Source organism: Aedes albopictus, chromosome 2, assembly GCF_035046485.1.
Source record: "Aedes albopictus strain Foshan chromosome 2, AalbF5, whole genome shotgun sequence".
In the NCBI taxonomy this organism is placed as follows: domain Eukaryota; kingdom Metazoa; phylum Arthropoda; class Insecta; order Diptera; family Culicidae; genus Aedes; species Aedes albopictus.
In genome coordinates, this window is record NC_085137.1 from 494679836 (window position 1) to 494704593 (window position 24758).

The 24758-nt window shown below is 41.4% G+C and overlaps 1 protein-coding gene across 6 annotated transcripts in view; it reads right to left on the bottom strand.

Annotated features, from left to right (window-relative positions):
- LOC115254498 (uncharacterized) overlaps window positions 1–24758 on the bottom strand; it is a 95247-nt gene that overhangs the window by 2152 nt on the left and 68337 nt on the right. For all 6 annotated transcript variants that reach the window (XM_062854284.1, XM_062854279.1, XM_062854281.1 and 3 more), the window contains exons 2-3: window positions 20517–23361; window positions 3897–4519 (exon numbers count right to left, since the gene is read on the bottom strand). In XM_062854284.1, the coding sequence (XP_062710268.1) occupies window positions 3897–4519; window positions 20517–22820 (2927 nt within the window). In that variant the 5' untranslated portion in view covers window positions 22821–23361. The remainder of the gene's footprint in view (window positions 1–3896; window positions 4520–20516; window positions 23362–24758) is intronic.

The window sequence follows — 24758 nt, forward strand, 5'->3', positions numbered from 1 at the left end:
ATTTTCAATGTCGTATACGTCACTTTACAGAATTACGATAGTAGATGGTTACTGCAGTTCAGAAAAAGCAGTCATAAACAAAGCAACCATCGGGTGCGTACAATGGAGTCGACGAGGAGTCCAGCTCGGGCGGTAATGCTGCAGCATGGAAATCAGCAGAACGTGGAACGATCCGAAAAGAGAACTGTCAGACAAAAAAGGCACAAAAACAAGCAACAAATAAGGCGCGGCGATTACTCTTTATACCAACTGGTAAAAGACAATGACATGATCTCGACAATTTTTGTTGGAAACAAAACGGAAGCTGAATTTGTTGCGTACATACTTTTCAACTCGTAAATAATCGATTGTTAATAAACCAAAATCGAAACGATAGCTCTTCAACAGCGTTACAAAGTTTACCGACTCGAAGTTAGCGTTCGAAAATCGCAATTCAAACTCGTGGTGTATGATCTTCATCCTATTATGTTCAAGTTGGGACAAACTTATGTCGCATTGGGTGGATTATCGGAACAAATGCAGGTTGCGTCATTGTCATAATTGTTGCGCGATGGTTGTGGGAACGACACAAACAGACGCAGAAACAGCAGATCTCCATCTGTAGAAAAAAAGACGCCTGAAAGAAGTGGAGTGCGAGGATATGGAACTGTTGGGCTATTCCCAGGACATCGGCATAGGCAAAGGGCAGGGCAGGGGAGTGCTCTAAAGGTTTCTTCAGGAATTCTCCCAGAAAATTCCTTCAGGATCTACTACAAGGATTCTTCCAGGAGTTACTTTCTAACTCTTCTTAGGATTCCTTCAGGAGTTATCCATGAATTCTATCTGTGATTTCTTCAGAACTTTCTCCTAAGATTTCTTCAGATACCCAGATTCCCTCGGGAATTTCTCCTGTGATTTCTTCGGATATTCTTCCTGGAATTCCACTTAAGCCCTAGTGGAATTCCTCCATGAATTCTTTAAAAGATTCATCTAGAACTTTTTCCAGGGAATTCTTGCAAATATTCCTCTGAAATTACTTCTGGGAATCCTCCAGGAACTCCTGCAGGGATTCCTCCAAAAATTATTTTTGAAATTCCTTTAGGAAATCTTCCAGAGATTCCTCCATGAATTCCTCTGACATTTCTTCTAGAGATTTCTCCAGGAATTCCTCTTCAGGTTCTTCCAAGAATTTCTACAGAGATTTCTCCAAGGATTTCTCCAGGAATAATCCCAGAAATTATTTGAGAAAATCTTCCAGGAGTTGATCCAGGAATTCCTCCAGGTAAAGCAGTTAAAGCAATTTCTCCAGGAATTCGTCAGGAATTCCCCCAGGAATTCCTTCCGGAGGTCATCCAGCGATTCTCAAGGAATTTCTTCAGACATTCCCCCAGGATTTCATGCAGGAGTTTCTCCAGGAATTCTTTCAAAAAATTCTCCCCGATTTGTTCCACGAATTCTTTCAGGACTTCCTCCAGAAATTCATACAGAAATTTCTCCAAGGATTTCACGGTGTCTATGCTGCCGTTCTACGCCCGATTGTCCCATGTTATATGGGAATCCCATATAACATGGGACAATTATGCGTAGAACGGCAGTATGGTAGAAGAATATTATTAGAAAATAATCAGTATCCCTAAGCCACCCACCAAATGAAAGCTAAGGGTCTATGCTTTCATTTGAGGCTAAGTGCGAAATGTTCTATCGGAGGTTATTTTCCCATACAAATTTCGGGTAAAAAGTACCTAAAAAATGGGGATTTTTCGGAAATTTGTTCTAGAAATCACAGAAAAATAAAAATTGTTCTAGACCCCCCGATAGAACATTTCGCTCTTAGCCTTAAACGAAAGAGGGCACCCTTAGCTATCAATTGGCTTCTGTAGGGGTGTTGAGATAATTCCATATTCTGAATCTGCATGCCAAACTGAGCCGAAATCCAAATTTTCATGAATTTTGGTGCCCGGGAACCTATTTGAATATCAATTTGAAGTTTGTATGGGAGGGATTTGTCGACTCACCCCTCGTTGCATTTTGTACTGGGCGGAGCTGTCAAACAGTTGCCCAACTGTCAAAAGGTGATTCCGAAAAATCTCTTTGAAATTGATTTTAGGTATCAAAATAAAGTTCTAAAAATCTGAAAAAAATCATGGCGGCTCAGAAAAAGGTGCTCTTTCGTATAGAAACAAAAAATGAATACATTTTTCAAAATTTAAAAACCCAATTGGTGGGTAACTTAGCGATACTGATTTTTTTATTCGATAATACTTTTGGTAGGTAATCCTCCAAGAAATTCCTCAGGGATTCCTTCAAAAATTCCCGTAGGGATTCTTCCCAGAAATTATCCTGGAATTCTTTCAGAGATTCCTCCAGGATTTATTCATGGATTCCTCCAGGATTCCTTCAGGAATTCTTCCAGGAGTTCTATTCAGCACTTACTTCAAAACTTCATATAGAAATTTTCCCAAGGATTTCTCCAGCTAATCCTCCAAGAAATTCTCCAGGGATTTCTCCAGAAATTCCCCTCGGTATTCTTCCCAGAAATTATCCAAGAATTTCTTCCGAGATTCCTCCAAAAACTCCTGGAGAGATTCTTCCAGGAATTGCTTCAGGGATTCTTCCAGAAACTCCTCCAAGAATTTCTACAGAATTCTTACATGAATACCTATGGGAATTGCTACGAAAATTTCCCACGCATTCTTCCAGGTACTCCTCCAGAAATTCCTCCAAGAATTCCTCCAGGGATTTCTCCAGAAATTCTTGAAGGGTTTTCTCTAGGGACACTTGCAGAATTTTTTTCAACATTTCTCCGGCAATTCCTTTAGGCATTCCTCCAGAATTTCTAAAGAAATGCTAGCGGGGATTTTCGGCTTATAGGCTCTGAATTTAGTGAAGAAATTCCAGCAGGAATTTCTTCAGGAATTGTTTCAGGAATTTATCCAGGAATTTCTCTGCTAAGGATTCCTCGAGAAATTTCTCCAATCATTTGTCTAAGAATTACTCCATGCTCCTCCTCTTCTTGGCGTAACGTCCTCACTGGGACAAAGCCTGCTTCTCAGCTTAGTGTTCTATGAGCACTTCCACAGTTATTATTACTCCATGCATTTCTTCCAGAATTCTCCAGAAGTTCCTCCAAAGATTCCTCCAGGAATTGCTTGTTCGTCCAGGGATTTGACAAGGAATTTCTTAGAAATTCCTCTTGTAATTTTTCCATGAATTCCTCCGAGAATTCATCCAGAGATTCCTCCGAGAATTACTTCAGGGATTCCTCCAGGAAATCCTCAAGGAATTTCTCTAGGGATTCCCAGGAATTTGATCAAAGGTTTCTCCAGGAATCCAGGTTTTCTCCAGAGATTCCTCTAGGGATTTCTCCAAGAATTCCAGGAAGTCCAAAATAATGCAGGAATAACGGCTTCGTGCTGAAATGTGCAGGGATTATGACAGGAGCCTCTTGACGAACGTACACGAAGTGATTGAAAGGTGGAGGTAGCACTCCAACGAGCAGATGAATGGCGAAGAGAACGTAGGCCGGGGACCATGGTAACAGAGGAAATGACTAGTCAGTGTAGTCAGTGTAGAAAAAGGCGAGGATGCACCATAGAGTAATATGTGGTATAAAAGCAGTGGGATAATGAATCATTTCAACGTTTTTATACCAGGGGAATGTTATGGTCTTCTTGTTTTCTTACCCCGCATTAAAATTATGCTGCTGTGTTGAAAGATAGGTTGTCAGCTTGAGCCCTACGCTTGAGCCGCTGTTATGCTGGCTACGAAAACATTGCATTGGTGGGATAGGGATGCCAATTCCTTGTTTTATACAGTTTGCAGACTATCCCCTAAGCCATACTTACCAAAACGTACCTACCAGACAAGTCATCAATCCCTTTCGTAAGCATGCAGTTCCCATACCCAGCTACACTTACCTCCACATGATCAAACAAATCAACGTCAGAACGATGATCACCACCGCAGCCACGGAGGCTCCCACTGCAACTCCCAGCACTTCGCCGTCGATCTCGCACTGCGTCCCATAATAACTGCCCAGACATTTGCAGACCTGCTTGTTGTTCGCATTGTCGTACATGCACGTGCCCCGATTGTTACAGTACGAATCCGGACAGGACAAGCACTCCCGTCCGGCTCGCTGCGGTTGGTCGGCCCAGGGATCCCGGTAGCCGTAGCCACACTCGCACCGGAACGTCCCGAACATGTTGGTGCACTTGGCTTCGTCGTCGCAATCGTTCAGTTCGTCCGACGTGCACTCGTCCACGTCCTGCACGCTCGAGACCGCCCCCGTGGGACTGTCCACGTACAGGGCGGAGTTGCCGATGTTGTTGTTCCGCCGATGGATCACCCCCAGCAGGTGTCGTTGAATGTCGGACTTGAGCTGCGGTCGCAACGTTTCCGCGTTCTCGTCCATGCTGATCGTGTAGTTGACAAACACCCCGCGGAGCCCGGTGGCGGCCGGGTTGGTGGTGTAGATTCCGTTCACGCGCGCTTCCATGAACTCGTCCGAAAACGGTGTCATCGACATAGCGGAGTCCATCTGGGTGCGTGCGAATTGATGCGTGAGTGAGAGTAGATAATCGTCATCGGTGTTGTTTGTCGAAAGGGTTGGTACCGTTGCAAGTGGAGTGGAAAAGAAAATGATAAAAATGGTTATTGTCATTGGTGGGTATTAGATATCAGTTTCAGGTGGGAGATTGCTTTCGATGGCGGGAAGAATATAAATGGGTCATGTTGATTGAGGTGTATCGAAATTCCAGTCAGCCAAGACAATTGAATAGAGTGTGGTGAGACGAATAGGTATTACTGTAGATGCCATCAACTATCTATATCATGAGAATGAGCATTATATAGATGTATAATCAACATTTATTTTTGTAACATTTCTAATGTCTGAAAGTGAATTTTATTTAAATAAAGATGCATAACTGCTTACAAAAGTTGGTGACAAAAGTTGAACTCAAAATAATTAGTAATGGACACATTCTACCGTGACGTTACAACGTTTTGACGCCTTTTTGGTCAGATTTTCCACTGTAACTTATAAATTCGACCGTTACCCTCACATATTATTGTATATTCGGATTCCCATTCGTAAAATTTTCAATAAGTTTAATCTATTAAACAGTTAGATTTCATTGGAAAAGTATGTTAAAAATGGAAATTGGAAATTTTTCAAGGAATCCGAATATCCCTTTCGTGACGAACCAGCACAATTGTGCTGTTGAGCAATAACAGTTTCGTGTAATTTTTTCAACTGTTTAGTCTTTGGTTTACCTGATGTAAATTGTTTTGATAATTGAGTCATTACTTATACTTGCATGTGTGCAAACAAACTTTTGTTTGTGTTGTGTTTGAAATTGGCCACAACAAGTTAAACAAAAAGTGAGCAAAAATTGTAAAACATGAATAAGTTTTATCTGTGGCAAATTTTTAATTTTCGATTTATTTAGGTGGGCAAAGCTAGGAATCGAAAGACAAGGAGTGGTTCTAGCGAATGCCAAAGAAAAAAAGTTAATATGTTAAAAAGTGTGAGAGTTCTGGAGAGCCAAATTTGAGCAATTTGTATGGAAATTTCACTTTTTTGAGCTCCGTCTCGAAAGGGATATGCAATAGTATTTGAGGGCTTACGGTCGAATTTACAAGTTATAGTGGAAAATCTGAAAAGGCGTCAAAACGTTGTAACGTCACGGTAGAATGTGTCAATTAGTATTTTTATGCAGTTTTTCACGCGAGCCAGATTAAACAACATATTCGGAAGAAGTTACCGACCCATACATTTGATTTCGATCTGCGTATCACTGTGATAACTTTCGGCGTACTATCATTATGAGACATACACTAATTTCTTTATACTAAACTGTACGTCGCTTTGCAATCCATAAAAAGATGAAAAGCCTTCAGTTCAACCAAATGATGTCTGGTCCTAGTTATACCAATCAATTCCGGTGCAGATCAGAGTTCCACTCATATAAGGCGACACGTTTTTTCTAGCAGACACCATATTATACCACGAGAATTAGGTGCAAATATTAAGTAATCGAAGATCTGTACTTTCTTTACTATTACATCAGATTGGAGCATCTGGAGCCGTTATTAAACAATAAAAATGTCTAACAAATTTGCAGCCATCATTCAAGGATAAACTTTTCAGCAATCTTCTCCGAAAATTTGAAAATGTTTCATGGAAGGAAGCGAAAGTGTCAATGATATGGCGCTTCTGTTGCTTTTCATAACTTACATCAGTTGACCAATTTCTTTAAAAGACATGGCATTCAAGAATCTCCTCTGCAAATTTAACAACATTTCGTTGGAAAAATCATAAGTTACTGTGATTCGAATATCTTTTTAAACTTAACATTTTTAATTTAAAAGGACCGGTTGCAAATAGGGTCTGGGACCATTTGGGCAGGAGCACCTATTTTGGGCACTTGCTTCTATAACTCAGTCAGTTTAGAACCAATCGACTTTATTTTTGAAACACGATCAGGAAGGCGCAGTATCTAGCTACGTTCAAAAATTCAGGTCAATTGGTTTGAAATTGACTGAGTTATAGCAGCAGTGGAGGTTTGCACGAGTTCGTATTGCATAGTATCACAACGTTGATCATAATCATTTCAAATGATAAATTACCTTCAGTTTTGTAATTGTTGTGCAAAATACAATATTCAAAAAAAAAAAAACTGAAGATATTTCAAAATATATACTATGTCGAATGAAAGGAATGTATAAGACATGTAGGCGTGAAGATTTCCTTTCCTGTATGCATGACTACACCCTCATAAACATTTTGGCAATTCATCATCGTATTACAGCACTGTTTTCAGCTTTGATCAACTTCTTGATGCTTTCTGGACGCAGGTTCGAAAATTTGTGACAACTGCATAACCTGCTATGATCAGACTTTCTTAAACATGGCTATGAACATCAGTGTGCGGTTTGATGAAAAAGTTTTGTTAAAAACTATCCTCAAGTGGTAATTTATGAAATTGCAAAAAACGTTGTACGCAACTCGATGCAAAACTCGATTTTTACAGCACTCATCCTAATTATCCAACTCGGCAAGCCTCGTGCTGTAAAAATCTTCATTCTGCACCTTGTTGCGTAAACTACTGTTCCACATCTAATATCTGAGATGTGGATTTTTTCCTACTATAGCCAATAATTTGCCCATCTATACATATGTATTGCACATTTTGTTCACCACTGGACTGCGCACTCCATAAGTGCGAAAACCTGTTTAAAAGTGCACGATCGCATCAAATCGAGTTGGTATCTTCAGCACACGAATTCTTCGATATATGCTGAATGAGTGCTCTAAAGACACCGAATTGAGTTGATGTAACCGCACAATGCTTACGTTTTCGCACTAGTGAAAACTTGTTTAATAGTGCAGGGGTGAATGCCCAATATGCTGAGTTATTTGAAAATCATAATTGTTTTTTTATTTACATTTTCTAAACCCGTGTTCTTCCACAAATTGAATCTGGGAATCCACAAGAAGTTTCTTCTTGGATTCGTCAATAAGTTCCTTAGGATTTCCTTTTTTAAGAATTCCTACAGGTTCTGGTAATGCTTCAAAAGTGTCTGCTGTGATTTTCCAAGGAGCTCTTTGTGAGATTCCTTTTCACAGGTAAGGATTTCTTAGAGTCTTTCTTGGATTCCTCCAGAAGCTCCTTCGAGTTCCTTTACGAATACCTCCTGAAGTTCCTTCTGGGATTCCTCCAAAATTTTCCAAGATTGACCAGGAGTTGCTTCTGGGATTTATCCTAGAACTCCTTCCATGATTCATCCTTCTGGGAATTTCAATAATCATTCACTCCTTTCTTTTTGGATTTCTTCAAGAGTTTTCTAGGATTTTTCAGAAGTTTCTTCTGAAATTGGCTTCTGTAGCGGTGTTGAGATAATTCCATATTCTGAATCTACATGCGAAACTGAGCCGAAATCAAAATTTTCATTAATTTTGGTGCCCGGAAACCTATTTAAAATTCAATTTGAAGTTTGTATGGGAGCGATTTGTTGAATCAACCCTCGTCGCATTTTGTACTAAGTGGAGCTGTCAAACAGTTACCCAGCTGTCAAAAGGTGATTTCAAAAAATCTCTTTGAAATTGATTTTAGGTACCAAAATAAAGTTCTAAAAATCTGAAAAAAATCGTAGTGGCTCAAAAAAAGGTGCTCTTTTGTATAAAATAAAAAAATCGATACATTTTTCTTAATTTAAAACCCAATTCCTCCTTTGAAAATTGAGGGATTTCTCAAGGAACTCCTTCCGGGATTGTTCCAGGATTTTTTTCCTGGATTGCTCAAGGAGTTCCCTCTGTAATTCGTCAAGGAGTTGCTTCTGGGTTTTCTCAGGAAGTTCCTTCTGAGATGTCTCCAAGAGTTCTTTCTGGGATTGATCCAGGAAATCTTTCCCGGACTTCACCAATAATTTCTTGCAAGGTTTTTAATTAGGTCTTATCGGAATTATGCCAGAAACTCCTTCTTGAATTCCTTCACAAATTTCTCTCATACTTTCTTCTGGGATACCTTCAGGATTTTCTCCGGCGATTAGACCAAAGGTTTCTTGTAGGACCCTTTCAGAATTTTCTCCTGGATTTATTTCAGGGTTCCTCTTTCCTTCAGGTTCCTTCTTTCAGATATTCCAGACCCCCAGGAGTTTCTATTGAAATTACTTCAGCAGTTTCTCTAGGAATTAATTCTGGGATTCCTCAAGAAGTTTCTTCTTGGATTCAAAAAGAAGTTCCTTCCATGATTTGCTTTTTTTTGAGAATTCCTCCAGCAGTTCCATCTGGGATTTCTTCAAAAGTTTGTTTTTATGAATTTTTAAGGAGTCGTTTCTGAGATTCGTCAGGGAGTTTCTTGGAGTTTTTCTTGGATTCCTTTAGAAGCTTCTCCCTCGGAGCTTCTCCCTTTACGAATGTCTCGTAGAGTTACTTCTGGGATTCTTCCAAGATTTTCCAAGTTTGACCAAAACTCCTGGTCCAGGAGTTGCTTCTGGGGTCTAATTATTTTTCGTGAAGATTATTCCAACTGAATTTGCGCAATATCGGAGCACTTTTATTTTCGCGTCTATTCTTTTATCATGGAAAGGCTGTCAATGTGTGTATGTTTATTTGTTTATATGTATTAAGGTGGTTAAAAAAATCGTTTTTGCTCGATAACTAATTAACGAGGCGTCCGATTTGTATGCGGTCTTCGGTAAAGTTGTCACTGATAGAGTAGGCTAAGAGTACCAAGGGTCAACTAACACTCTTGGGCACGTGGGGAAATGCTACATTCAATTGAATGAAAAACGTCGTTTTCTTATAGTAATTCCCATACAAACTTTGAAGGGCTTGTGCACTCTCAATTTTCAACCAAATCAGCTCAATTTTTGGGAGAAGGCTTAGAATCTAATGACAAATCGAATAAGCGATGTGGAGCACAAACGATTTTTTGAACCACGTTAAATGTATACATGTATGTATGTACGCTAAATGTATACATGTGTACAAACGCCGATTTTCATTCAAAATGGCCAAGTTTTGACACGGAGCTAGAATGCTGAATTTTACGTATACAAGGTTTAAAATAATTTCGCTCATCGGTCTGCGCGTGACAAGACGTTCAAAATGTACAAAACTGAGCCTTAACCAATAGGCTAACTGGAGACCTCTGGTTAAGTGGTCAAGGCTATGGATCGCAAGTCGAGACCCGCACGACCCCCTGGGCATAGAATAATTGTACTTGACTCACAATATACAAATTCAAAGAAAGCCCTTCAATTAATAACTGTGGAAGTGCTCATAGAACACTAAGTTGAAGCGAGGCAGGCCAAGTCCCAGTAGGGACGTAGAGCCATAAAGAAGAAGTTAAAAATCGATATTCGACGCCATTTTTAAATTTAAGATTGTGGATCATTATTCAAGATACGGATGTGGTAGAGGGTAGGGTAGATAGTAGAGAAGAGGATAGGATGGTGAGTTAGGGTAGAGGGTAAATTGAAGGGTTAGGGTAGATGGTAGGGTGGACGGTAGGATGGAGAGTAGGGTACAGGATAGGGTGTAGAGTTAGGGCATAGGGTAGGGAAGATGGTAGAGGGTAGAGTAGTGGGTTAGCGGTAGGTATTTGGGTGAAGGGTAGGGTAGAGGATTAGAGTAAATGGTAGGGTAGAGGGTTAATGTAGGTAGACGGTAGAGTAAAGGGGAAGGTAGACGGTACAGTAGAAAATAGCGTAGAGGATTTGGGTAGAGGGTGGGGAAGACGAGAGGTTTGAAGGTTAGAATACAGAAGGTTCGGATAACGGTATGGGAGAGAGTAGAGGGTTAGGGTAGGGAGTTAGGTTAACCTTCACATACCCGACCCCCGACAACTAGTTTTCAAAATTCTGGCATTTCGTCAATTCTATCCGATTTTTTTAAATCGCCCTCAATCGATCATAATTTAATGCTTGTTTATTATACTCAAGTGACCATGCAATATTCGGAACCATTCCGGGGATATTCCGGATTGTGCTGGGGTTAGCGGGTTGCCAAAATCGCTAAAAGTGGTTATTTTGTGTGTTATTGTGTTTGAACCATCGATTTTCAGCGAAACTTTTATTGCGAACAGTGAAACACAACTTCCGATAACCAGATTTTAATAAGTTGACCCATCCGGATTCCCGTGACAGGTTCCGCAGGGCCTCATTGGGGACACTTCTGGTTTTCAACCTGAACATGCCGTGCGACATATCAATCTTCATGATTTCGAATGGCTGAAACATAAACGATAGACTGTATCAACTAATATGGCCACCCCAGAACATCTAGCACAGGTTCCACGGGGGTGTCATCGGGGACGTTTCTGGTTTGCAACCAAAACATGCCGTGCGACGTATCAATCTTCACGATTTCGAAAGAATGGGTCAGCAAAAATTGACTGAAGTACCTGTGTATCAACTGCAATGGCCGCTCCGGAACACCTGGAACAGGTTTCGTGGTGGCCTTTCAAAAACAATAACAATAACGAAATAATCACTTTTTGCCATTTGACAAAACAGACACCTCCCCCACCCCCTGACCCCAGTACAATCCGGAATATCTCCGGAATGGCTCCGGATATTACATGGCTACTTAAGTGTGATAAATTAGCACCAATTTATGATCGATTGAGGGTGACTTTAAAAATCGCATGGAAATTGACAAAATGCCAGCATTTTGAAAATAAGTTGTCGGGGGTCGGGTATGTGAAGGTCAAGAAATGAGATGAGCATGAGATAAGATTTTCTCTAGATACATTCAGGATTTTTTTCCGGAATTTCTCCTGGAATTCCTCTAGATGTTCTTTCCGGAATACGTGTAGGGATTGCTCCTGAGATCACTTCAGGGAGTTCTGCAGGGATAGCTAGAAAAACCTGGAAGCATTCTTTGGGGTATCGTATTCAGCATTCACGGCATTTATAGATTTTTGTTAGAATTCCTTCAGAAATTCCGGGATTTCTGCTGTGATTCCATAAGGGATTCCTCCCCAAAAGGAATATGAAAAAATAAATATTTCTACCGAGATTTCTTCAGGCAATTCTAGATTTTCCCAAATCCTAAATAAATGAATAAATGAAAGCAAATATTCTTCCCGAGATTGTTTTTTCCAGGGACCACTTCATCAGTTTCTTCCGGGATTTCCTCTCCTTCCTTTCCAGCCCCGATTATTGTCATGATTAATCTAAAGATTCCATCTAGTATTCCCTATGGGATTCCTTCAGGAATAACCTCAGCGATTTCTGCCGGGATTGTTTTAGGAAATCACGAATAAATTTATTCAGGAATTTTAGCTAGTATTACTTCAGGGATTCTTGCTGGAATTATTCCACGAATTCCTCCTGGTATTTATTTAAAAACTTCTGCAAGATATATTCAGAGATCCCAATGGTAATTCTTTTAGGTATAAGTGCCAGGGCTCCTGCTGTTTTTTTCAAGGCTTCGTCTCGGGATTTCTCCAATAGTTCCTCCCGGGATTCCTTCTGTGATACTTTCAGGGATTCCTGCCTTGCTTCCGGACAGGAATTCTCTCAGGATTCTTACAGATATTTCTCCCAGAATTTCTGTAGGGAACCCTCCCGGGATTCCTTCGGAGATATCTGCAGGTGTTCTGCCACAAAAACTGGGTATGCCTAATGCATACAATTTTTGCAATTAATTATCAATCATCAACAATGAGTAATCAATTTGTAGCAATTTTCTAATTCGCTTGACAATCTAGTTCTTTTTTTCGAGAAAGTTTATTGACGTCAAAGTTCACCTGAATTCATGCAAACGCCGGGACTAATCCCCTTGGTAAACTACATTATAACAAGCTTTAAATTTAAATTAGACTTTCTCCAATCTTCCCCAGAAAATAGTTATCCTATTGAGGTTTTAATCAAATTATGGACCGGCCGATCCACTTACGATCGGACGTACACACGAACGAGCAGGGCATTTAAATATCTGCCGCTGAAAAATCCTACCAATCGAGAGCGAAATCAGATCATATAGTTCTTGTTGTAAATTTTAGTGGAACGTGCACCTGACTCCACGCCAAAAACCGAAAATCACCCATAATCAAATCTCTCCGCCGAATTACAATGCAAAGAAGAGCTTGGTACGCGCGCCGAACAGATTTTTTTTTTGCTCCTCTGTCCATGACCGCGGCCACGGAGTGGAAAAACTCTCCCCTCGAAATCATCGCCTTGCATCACCAAATAGGTACAGTGCACCCCGCATCGGATCAGACATACGGGGGGACAATGGGGTGAATTGCACCCTCAATGAAATGAATATTTACTCATTAACAGTGAAACTCATGATGACGCCAGCTACCCAGGTAGCATTTTTAAAACCAAATTAAAAGGTATAGGTTTTATGACGGTTCTCAAACCTTGACAAGACTAATTGGTCATCAAAATGTTACTTGAGTACGATCATCGTGACAAGAAATCAAATCAAATCACTGTTGTTAAAAGAGATCACTTATACTTCTGCTTCTCCATGATTATCTCGGGAATATTTTTTTTTATAGGTTAGGTCCAGGTGTGGATCTGGGGATGACTTAGTAAGAACCTTTCCAAAAAATATAAAAAGTGATTTTTTATAGTTCTTGCTAGTCGCATGAGGAGCAGTTTATTGTAACTTAGATTTTATACCGATTCCCCCTACAAGCGCCACTGATATGTTATTGCTGACCGCCACCGCGCCGTTTGGACCTGTACTGCGGAGGGGGCCGACTTGGTTGGCTGGTGGGTGAGATGGACTTACTGAAGTGATACGGCGCGCCAATATACACTCCCGTTCAAAAGTTTGGGGTCACCCCCTCAAAAACATGTCATTTTTTTAGGCCCATATCTCCGCCAATTTGCGTCCGATTTCAAAACCCTAGGTTTCATTCAAAAGATAATAAGTCAAAGTAACTTTAAACATGATTTAAAAGAAACTTTTTCAAAAAATTTTGTATGTGAACTTAACCCAAAGTTTCCAAATTTTCTAAAAAATGAATATAAACTTACGGCAGTGTCGCTGGAAGTTGGGTCGACCAAATTTTAAGATGAGAGCGGTAATATGACCCATTTTCTATTAGCTTTCAACTGCTTTTTACAGAACTTAGCTAAAAAATCTAGAAAAAAAGTTATTAAGTAAATTAATCCTTGATGTCATCGACCAAAAGTTTAGGGTCACCCCTCAATATGATGTATCGGCCAAAAGTTTGGGGTCACTTTCGTAAAACATGGAAAAGTGATTTGGTGATATCTTCGTCATCTTTAGTTCAATTTTAATTCTTTTTGGCTCATTTCAAAGATAATTAACTAAATTTACGTTTGATGTCTTTAACTTAACGTATTTAACGATTTTTGTATATAAAAATGTTATGTTAAGTTAGCACATTTTACCACGCTTCAAAAAATGAGGCAACTTTACGTTAAGTTTTAGTATGTAAATTTCAACAAATATGTGTGGTTCAATGTCTATGCAGTAAGTATCATTCATTTTGTTTCAAATAAGCCAAGAAGAATTAAAATTGAATGAAAGATGACAAAGATATCAACAAATCACTTTTCCATGTTTTACGATAGTGACCCCAAACTTTTGGCCGATACATCATTTTGAGGGGTGACCCCAAACTTTTGGTCTATGACATCAAGGATTAATTTACTTAATAACTTTTTTTCTAGATTTTTTAGCTAAGTTCTGTAAAAAGCAGTTGAAAGCTAATAGAAAATGGGTCATATTACCGCTCTCATCTTAAAATTTGGTCGACCCAACTTCCAGCGACACTGCCGTAAGTTTATATTCATTTTTTTGAAAATTTGGCAACTTTGGGTTTAGTTTACATACAAAATTTTTTGAAAAAGTTTCTTTTAAATCATGTTCAAAGTTTCTTTGACTTATTATCTTTTGAATGAAACCTAGGGTTTTGAAATCGGACGCAAATTGACGGAGATATGGGCCTAAAAAAATGACATGTTTTTGAGGGGGTGACCCCAAACTTTTGAACGGGAGTGTAGGTAATTAGCCTTATAGCATTCCCGCGCATAGGTGATCTATATTTTCATTTCTCGCTTTTCATTTTGTGGCCCGCAGTCAGACAGACTGTGTGTCTATTGGATTGCGCTTGGTCCATTCATCATAGGTACTGCTACTGCTGCTGGCCGGTCGCTAGCCGCTAGCTGATCAGTGTAATGAATGGGATATACAACTGCGTTACTCTCTCCTAAGCTCGTTAACGAAAGGTAGGTATCTTTCACTATCGTTTGGTGGTGGTGTCTGACGTCCAGTAAAAATGACCGTGAAAAACGGGTAAATCAAACGGAAACCGAAACCTGGTGTGCTTTAACGAAGTTAAAGTGTGCCACAGGGTTTGGAAATTGCAATTGGACAAGGTGCATCAACCGTACTTTTACGAAGTATTATCTCCTGGCAGTTAACGTTGACTGATTCGTCATTGAAGTCATCGTCATAATCATCAATTTTAAAGCATTTATGTTATTAAAATTTGAGATGATTCATTCGCATGATTCATTGTTTGAATATTCGGCGAAAAAAGTTTGTAGTCGAAAAAGATTATCAGATAGACTACTATTTTTTTCTTGACAAACGCTTAAAATTTGGCGGAATTTGTCAAAGAATGTAAATAGGGTATTGTACCATTTGGGCAGGTGTACCTATTTTGGGCACTTGTCGTTATAACTAAGTCAATTTCAAACCGATCGATTCGAATTTTTGTATAGAGATAGATACTGTACGTGCCTAACTTTATACAAGAATTCAAATCGATCGGTTTGAAATTGAGTAAGTTATAGCAGCAAGTGGAACAAGACCCTATCACTGCAAGAAATGATAGAAGATGTAGATAACCTCCAATACTGCGCAGAGGATAGCTTACGAAATGCATGTACAATCTCAATTTTTGGCCTAAGTTACCAGGCAAATAACTTTTTTCACAAGCGTCGGGTCACTTTGCGGTCTTCGGCAAAGTTTTTCGGCATCTCCTAGGCTATACTCATTAGGGTCATTAGTTACATGGTATTAGGCAAAAGAATTCAACTTATGAGTAAAATGCAAAATAGTACGCTTTCCTATACAAACTTCCATACAAATTTCAATCGCAATGCGGAATACGGGGACGCAACCAATCGCTCCCAAATTTTGCACATTTGATTTTGACGCTCATATAGATTTAAAAAGCTTTGTTCCGGGTTGATACAATCAAATTTAAAGTTTCTCCATACAACGTTGACCCACTCTAATGTACATAGTAGCAGTCTATGTTAAGGCCATTGTGTGACCAGTATCTACCTACGATGCTAGAATAAGTGGTGGTCACAACACTGTAGTAAACTCCGGTTTTTCAATCGCTCGAATTCTAAATTGAAAAATATTCACTACAAGCACCACAGAGCCGTAACAGTGACAATCGTGGAAATGCAGAAGTGAACTTTGCTGTGTAGTTTTGCCAGCTTTGAATAGCACTACAGATCACCTGTTCCAGTGGTAAAAGTGTGGTAACTAGATAGCGGATAAGGCCTAGCTAGCGGCAATCTGTAAAACCGATCGATTTCAGACTCAGGAAATAATTTCCACGTCGAACAAGGGTTTCTCAATAGCCAAGAGCAACGGGATGTAGTACTGCAGATGTCATGCCCCTCTTCCTGATGGCCGTTAGACGAGTTCTCATGTTTGCTATCGTCTATGCCAGATTCGCTAACAAGCACACTAGTTTAGTCCCGTGGTTATCGGTGGAGACTTCAACGCCTGTGTGGTCGAGCGGAGTAGCCACCTGTCTAGCCCGAGACCCTCGGCTCTACTCGATTCTATGGCTAGTCTAAACGTGGATGTCGTCTGAACGTAGACGATAAAAAAGAACTACAGTGGATATGGTGTAGAGTCCATCAGATGTGACCTTTTGGATCCTGGGTCTAAACTCTAGCTCGGACTAGAGCGTCGTCAATGGATACATGCACAGTGACCATTTGGTGATTCGATGCAGGATGGAATACGGAGGAAAGACAGCTGCAGCTGAGGAACAATGACAGCCATTGGGGATAGCTGACCTCGCGCTTCGATAAGCCGGCATTTGTAGAACGATTGGTCATGGATAGTAACACCGACGATCTGTCTAGCGACGATCTAGTCGGAACCCTAAGGCCTAAGCCGTACATGTGACGTCGCAATGACAAGGGTATCCCTACCCAGGAATGGACGCAAACCGGTATACTTGTGGTGACCATAAACCGTAGCACTTCGTGCATCCTACCTAAAGGCTAGGAGGCGAATGCAAAGAGCTCGCACTGGTGAGGATAGAATAGAGCGAAATGATGCCTACAGGGTGGCTAAACTGGCACAGAAAAAATGCTTCAATAATCTCTGCCAGGCATTCTACACAACCCCTGGGGGTGATGCTTACAAGGTCATCATGGCCAAAACGAAGGGCCGATCAGCACCCTAGAACGTTCCCCGGATCCCCGGAAGACCATGGGCTCCCGTCCCTTTGGCCAATTGATGTTGCTCCGGTGACGAGCGACAAGCTCATCGCAACAGCGTAGTCACTCTGGATGAACATCCGGGTCCGGATGGTATCCCGACACTAAGACGGTCATCGAGTCTAACCTTGACATTTTCAGAATAACTATGTAGATGTGCCTAGACAGAGGCGAATTTCCGGCGAGGTGAAAAAGGCAAAAACTGGTTCTGCTGCCCAAACACTGGAAGCCACTTGTTGGACCTGTCAGCATACAGACATCTCTGCCTACTGGACACTTCTGTCGAGGCTCAGATGACTCGGGTAACCAGTTTGGCTTCCGGAAGGGTCGATCGACGGCGGACGCTATTGGAAATGTAACTAAAACGGCCAAGATAGCGCTCTAAAAGAAGCGAAGGGGAATCCGCTATTGCGTGGTGGTCACACTGGACGTGAAGAAGGCGTTCAACAGCGTCAGCTGGGCCGCTATCAAGTGCATCATACACCACCTAGAAGTTCCGGATAGCCTATGCCGGTTACTGGAGAGCTACTTCCAGAGCAGGGTGCTGATCTATGACACCGAGGAAGGAGAAAGGAGCTACAAAATCACCGCGAGGGTACCTTCGAGGTCCATCCTGGGCCCGTAACTGTGGAACGTATAATGGCGTATTGAGGCTCACACCTCCACCGGTCGGCTTTGCCGATGATATTACCTTCGGGGTATACGATGATTCGACAGAGGAGGTGGAACTGATAGCAACGTACGCCTTTGGCATAGTGGGGGATTGGATGAGGTCGAGACAGTTGGCACTCGCACATCACAAAACGGATGTGGTGGTGGTATACAACCGCAAGTCTGAACAACAGGCAGTGGTCACAGGCAGGTGCACGATCAACTCCAAGCGCTCACTGAAGCAATTCGGGGTCATGATCGATGATAAGCCGAAGTTCGGTAGCCACATGGAATATGCCTGCTAAAGGGCAAGTATGGAGATTATGGCATTGACGAATATGATACGAGGTCACTTCTAGGTCATGTGCTAGTTAGTGGTCAACCGAAACGTAAAGCGACTCAAAAGTTCCTACAGGCCCATGTGCCTTAAGGTAGTCAATGCATACGGAACAGTCTCAAAAGACGCGGTATTTGTGCTAGCCAGTACTCAATCCTCCAGAGGGAGAGAGGACAACTTAAGGCAATAGCTGGTGGAAAACTTTTGAAAGAGAGTGTACTCATGTGCGGCCCATTCCCTTCTCGAAGTCCTCCCTAACGAATGTACCGCGAAGGTAAGGAAGAAAAAGAATGAGGTTCTAGTGAGTAGATCCCCACATAACCCGAGGACATACCGCTCGGGTATCTCATAAGCAGATTTACTCAACCTACAGTGTATCAAACAATTGTCCGTACAGCAATGTTTTGGTCAAAATAATTTTTCATTTAGATGATTATAACTTTTTTATACGTCAATCAAAAACGTTGAAATTTTGATCAATTATACCCCATACATTAAAGCTCCATTGGTAAAATTTTAAGCTAGATCGAATAAGTTTTCCTAAAGTTATAGAACTTTTATTATAACTTATAACATTTTTGAATACATTTTTAAAACATTATATCTCAATATGTACTTGATGAAACTTTTTCAATATTTTTCGTGTTACAGCTTATACCTAAGGCTTTCATATGCAACTTCGTTTAAGGTTTAATATTCACTACAAAAAATATGAAAAATCTGTAAATGTTCAGAGTGTTATTTGGAAATTTATCATATTTTGATCAATAAAAGTGCCAAGTGTTTTTTTTTTCTCTTAATGATATAGTTTTAAACAGGACCTACTAAACTACATATGAAGAGTAGGTCCTATGGATTTTCCGTTCAGTTAATGCATTTTATTGGTGGAAAAATATAGTAAATTTCAAAACATCGTCAACTGCATACGCACATATTTCATATTTTTTTGTAGTGAATATAAAACCCCAAACATGGCTGAATATGAACGCCTTAAGTATAAGATGTAACACAAAAAAAATGAAAAAAAAATATCGAGATATAATGTTTTAAAAATGTGTACAAAAATCTTATAAGTTCTACTAAAAGTTCTATAACTTTCAGAAAACTTATTCGATCTCGCTCAAAAGTTTACCAATGGAGCTTTTATATGTGATTCATGATTGGTCAAAATTTCAGCGTTTCTGATTGACGCATAAAAATGTTATTAACATTTGAATGAAAAATTATCTTGACAAAAAATTTGCTATACGGACAATTGTTCGATACACTGTATATAATCAGCATACTCGGTCGTAAACGAACCCTGTGAGTTACCTGGGCACGCCTATCAGTAATTTGTTCTTGGTCGTGTTAATGCAGGGGTGTGGTTGATCTTCTCTCGTGCTATTTGTTCAACAATCTAAATTAAAACAGTAGTGGAGATAACAGTGAGGTCTCTTTTCAAGGAGTGGGTTGGCAAGATCTTCACTAGAGGAAAACCGAAACTGGAGGATGTAGCAGCAAAAGTTGAAAAGAGATCATATAGAGCAGTTGCAGGAAAGCGAGACAAGGGTGGCGTTCTTCATTAAAACCGACGAGTCCAAGTTCTCGGAGGTTTTGAAGGCAATAAAGAACGATGCTAAGCTCACGGATTTGGGGGCTGACGTACGCAGAATTAGACGTACTCGTACCGATCAAATGATCCTTGAGTTTAGGAAGGCCACCGAGTGCACGGGCCCCAGGCACAAATGTTTGGCGGAGGAAGTCCTCGGCGAAAGAGTAGAGCGACTCCAGTGTAAAAACCTGGATAAGATCATGAATGCGGAAGAGCTCGTCACGGCACTGTAGCAACAGCGCGAGATGCAGGTGGCAAGCGTGGCCATCGGGGAGATGACAGGGCCGGTGGTAATAGTGGGTGACTAGTGACTGTGCCATGAAATGGTAAAGCCGTTTCATGAACCAGAGGATTCAGATCCTGGTTCCGTTGCTGATTTTCCGTTATAATGATGGTCTTGTATAATGATGTATAATGATTGTCTTGTATAATGAGCTTGTTTTCAAATATTTAAAATTCGAGGTTTCAAAAATATTGATTTTTGAGTTTGATTTAAATTTTCAGGTTCGAAAGTATATGTTTTCAATTCAATTCAATATTTGTAACATAGATACCTATGTAGTAATTCACGGATATATTTTTTGAAATTTTTATCAAGCTTAATTTCATGCGTGGAAAATAATTTGTTAAGCGATGTGATTGAAAAATATAGAAATTTGTGCAGAAGCTTTAAAAGGTCTTTTAGGGAATGATCTATCGCATTCAAACAATGTGTAAAAAGCTAGATCTAATGATTGGCATTTGATGTTGATATATTAATGCACGATATGTGCGAAAATAAAGATGGATCAAGCATCCGTTTCCAAATGGCAGACCTTCAAAGTTGTGCCCATATTTTCTGGGACACCCTATAGGGCAACTCAGGAGCTGACATGCTCTATATTGTCCAGCCCAAAAAGGTGAAATATCATACTAATGGTTACTTGAAGACAATCTCCCTAATTCAAGTAGGTTTTCAAGTATAAAATTGGCACTTACCGCCCGGACAGCTTCGTAGCTCAGCTGTTGGAATTTCTCACTGTCCCGACTGGCCAGGACATTGTCCCACTGGATCCTCCGCTCGTAGATCTTGTCCACCCGCATCGACAGCATCAGGGACACTATCCGCCGGCATGGTTCCCGGTGTTTCCGGCGGGCGTACCCCGGTCGACAGTGGCAACTGGACACGCCGTTCTCCGTTTTGCAGCGTTCGTTCTGCGCCTGGTCGCACGTCGAATCATCTCCAACGATACAGGTGTCGATTCGAACCGGGGGTAGCGGGTACTTCGGCCGATGGTGGATCGGACGGTGTGCCGGAGGGGACTGCTGAGTGGACGGGGGTGGTGGAGGAGGTGGTGGTTGTGGTTGTTGTGGTACTACGGCAGGAGCCTGCGGTTGAGGAGGTTCGGTTTCAGCTACGGCGTAGCCCGTTCCGGTTACTCCCGGCGCGAGGGTTGGACGAACCACTTCGCTGGTCGAGGTGGGTGCAATCGTTTTCGAATCACCGAACAGATCGATGTACGATCGTTTGCCATCGATCGATACGAAGCCTTCGTCACCGGTGGCGGTCAGTATTATGCTGGCGTCGTCATCCGGTTGGATGTTCTGCGGGCGGTACGGGTTGATTTTGATTGTTTGCTGCGAGCCGGAACCAGCCGGACCCTGAATGGCGGACAATGTCACATCGAATATTTCGCCGTAGTTGGGAAGGTTCACTCCGGTAGATTGGTGAATCTCCGGTTGTGGTTGGTAGTGGTTTTGAGTTCGTATGATGGGTTTCTTGCCACCTGGTTTGAAATCCGGATCGTCCAGAACTAGACCGGGTCGTGGGTGGAAGCGATAGTCGGTTGTGGTGGAAGGAGTAGGTGGAGGTAAGGATGGTGTTGGAATGGAGGAACTGCTGGTTGGATCTTCGGACTTGTGATTGACGGCCATGGATGAGGTGGAAGTAGAAGTGGGTGTATTTTCTGTGGTACCAGTGGAAGTTGAGATCATGGTGGCAGGGGAGAGCGTCTTCGTTGGAGTGATTAACTCTGTGGGAGTTGATGTGTCGCTTGTGGATGGCTCTAGTGAAACACTGGTAGTGGGTTCCGAAGTTGCCGGTAGATATTCGATGGAGTTGATTTCGTATACGCTTGGAACTTCGGTGTGGAAGGGTTCTGACGAAGTAGGATTATTATCTGATGGATGATCTGCTCCAGCGGGTTCAACTGTGTATTGGACTTCTGTCATGGGTGGTTTCGCATTCGGTTTGTCCGCCTTTTTAACAGGCTTCTCTTCCTTGATTTCAGGGGCCGGAGGATCGGTCGTGATTTCATGCACCTCACTCTCAGTAGTTGTTGTTGCGGGGGGTTTAGCTTCCGGTTCTTCAGTCGTTTGGAGCTTTTCGGTAGTTTCGCTAATTGAGTTGCTCTCACTGGGAGCAACCGTTATGGGAGAGTGATCGATCTCCGGTTTTACGAAATCAATATTTGTCGGATAAGGCTTGTACGGCGGCATAGGTCTTCGGTTAGGGGATATAGGAGGTCTTGGTTTGGGTCGTTGCCAGGGAGGCCGATTCTGTGATACGAATCCAGGTCGGTTGGTTTGTTGCATCGAAGGCACAATCTGCTCTGGAATGGGTACACCCGTAAGGAAGGGCCTTACGGGTGTCTGTGGCCGTTCGAAACTATAGGGAGGCCGCGACGATGTCGGAGGCGTATTCAAGTCGCCTTCGAACTCATTCGGGACTGGTTGAGCTTCTGAGATTCTTGGAGGACCTCTATTGTTGATTCTAGTGGCTGAGTGCCTCCTAGTTGGTTGCGTATTGGCATGTACGTTGACGTTGCCGTTCAACAGCTTCACGATACCGGTGATGATATCCTGTATATCCGGGTTCGCATTTTGTCGTCCGTTGATGTTGTTCGCCACTATGAAGGGTGGTGCATTGGGCGATGATCCCGTCAAGTTCATCGCCATATTCTTACTGAACTGAAACGAGTCATCAAGCAGGTCCTTCCCGCTTCGTTGCTTCGTCGACGGCGGTACGTCCTGATCAACTTTATTGTTTTCAAAAAGTAGAAAGTCTTTATTTCTCGTTCCGACGTCATTGAGTATGGGTGACGCCGACCTCCTAGATTTACTGCTACTACTGCTAGTGGCTAGGCTTTCGTTTGTACAGTCTTCTGAGTTGCTACAAGGCGTAGTCGCGTGTGACAGCTGTGACGCCACCAGCAGTCCGATCAGGCCGCATACGTACGACTGATGGATGAGCATGGCTATGGCGTTGCTGCCTCTACCGGGACACGATCGTTTGAATGACATTTTGGATTTCGGTTTCGTTTCGCTTGTTCGCAAATTTACCTCAGCGCGTTCGTTGCGCTTTTGATTTTGTCGTGAATTGTTTTCGCTTTCAATCAGCAAATTCCGCTCCCACTCTCGTTTTCGTTTTGCTTAATGATATCCGTTAACGATGGTTCTATTGTGAGGCAATTTCATACTGAAATCGTTGCGCCACGCTAATTTCTGTTATTATGTATGTGTGTATCTTGGGTTTGGCTTTGATGGCAATCTGGTTGTTGCTTCGGTGAGGTCGGATCTTTTCCGGTGTGGGTCTCTGCGCTGGCGACAACGAGATGACGATGAAGCAGACGTCGATAATCTGACTCGGCGGTGGTTGTGCTACAGGCTGAGACGGCGATAATTGGCGCTTCGTTCAGACTGAAAGTGCTTTGTCTTTCGTGGTGGCTTCTGGTGCTGCTGCTGCTGCCAGGAGAGCGGGTGATCGTCTCCTGAAGACTTCATTGGAACGACTAATGGTGTGTATGGTGGGCCAAAGGTAGAATTATTTGTTAATTCAGGATGCCTAAAAAAGGAAGAAACGAAAAAAAAAAACTATTAGATTACATGGCATGTTGGTAATTTGATCTGCAGAACACGTTTTCATACGAAAATCGAGAATGAGTTTTAGTTTTTTTTTTTAATTTTGTCGTTTGTGGCAGAGAGGTCTTATTTATATTGCTGGATTACATGGATGGACATTGGACATTGACGTAGAAAATATATGTTCTTTCTTGAGAGTTCCTTTTGCCTAAGTCGACAACGTTTTAAGGTTACATGAACGTCAAGTAGGGTATGTGTACCCTTCTTCAGCCTATGTCCACATGTTCATCTTATTCCAAAAATAAGCGATTTAAGCACTAATTGTTTCCGTTCTTTTTGTTATCAAACAAATAGCGCTTAAGAACTTTGCTTTCTATGGTAGGATGAAAATGGAAGCACTTTGCTGAAGATGATTTTCGTTTTTCTATGTGAATAATAAAATGTGATTATTTGATCGAGGGATCAAGTCATATATCACTGCTCTATACACTTTACTAAATAAAATATTTGTATAACATCACAATTTAGATACATGTGATAGATTGTATTTTCTCAAAGCTACAATGGTCCATCCATAAACCACGTGGTCTCTTAGGAAGAGGGGGAGGTAGTTTAGGGTAAAGACCATGGTCCATACAAATTAAAAAAAAAATGTATAAACAAAAGACCACGAAGAGGGGGAGGCTTTCGGAATATAAAGAAAAAATAATAACGTGGTTCAAGCTTTGAAAATTTTCTCAAAGTAATAGACATTTTATTGACGGAATAAATTAAATGTTTTTTTTTTTAAACTGAAACAAATCGTTAATCAAATGTCAATATCAAAATCGCTTGTAATTAAAACATAGTCTTTCATTAAGAAGTAGATTTAAAATATATAGAAGAACTGTTCACATTCCAGTGCACTGTTTTAGAAAACATGCGCGGTTCTAGTCTTCTCAGCCTCCCCAATAGCGAGCGAAGAAGCATTCCATGCTAATTATTGCTCACATTTGTTTACATTTTGCTTCAGCCAAACTATCGCCACATCACTAGCTCAAGTACCTTGCGATTTTACTACTTCTTGATCTCGTACGTATCAAACTCAAATATGCCCCAGATTCAAACAAGATGCGGATATCTTTGATTAGCAAAAAGGCGGATATCCTAACGGTGCCTGCAACCTTCACTCGCTCGCGTTTCGTCGAAATCTGGTTATTGGATCTTGTTGTTGTTAGTCGTGCACAATTTGTGCGCCTGGGTTGCACATAACTTTAAAAAATAAGTAGCACTTTAGCGGTGCGCTGTCATAGATGCGTTCACCTACATACTTGGGGACGGACGGCTTATCTACCCAGCTGCAATTTTCAAGTCCGTGTGTCGCATGCGCATTGCGCACGT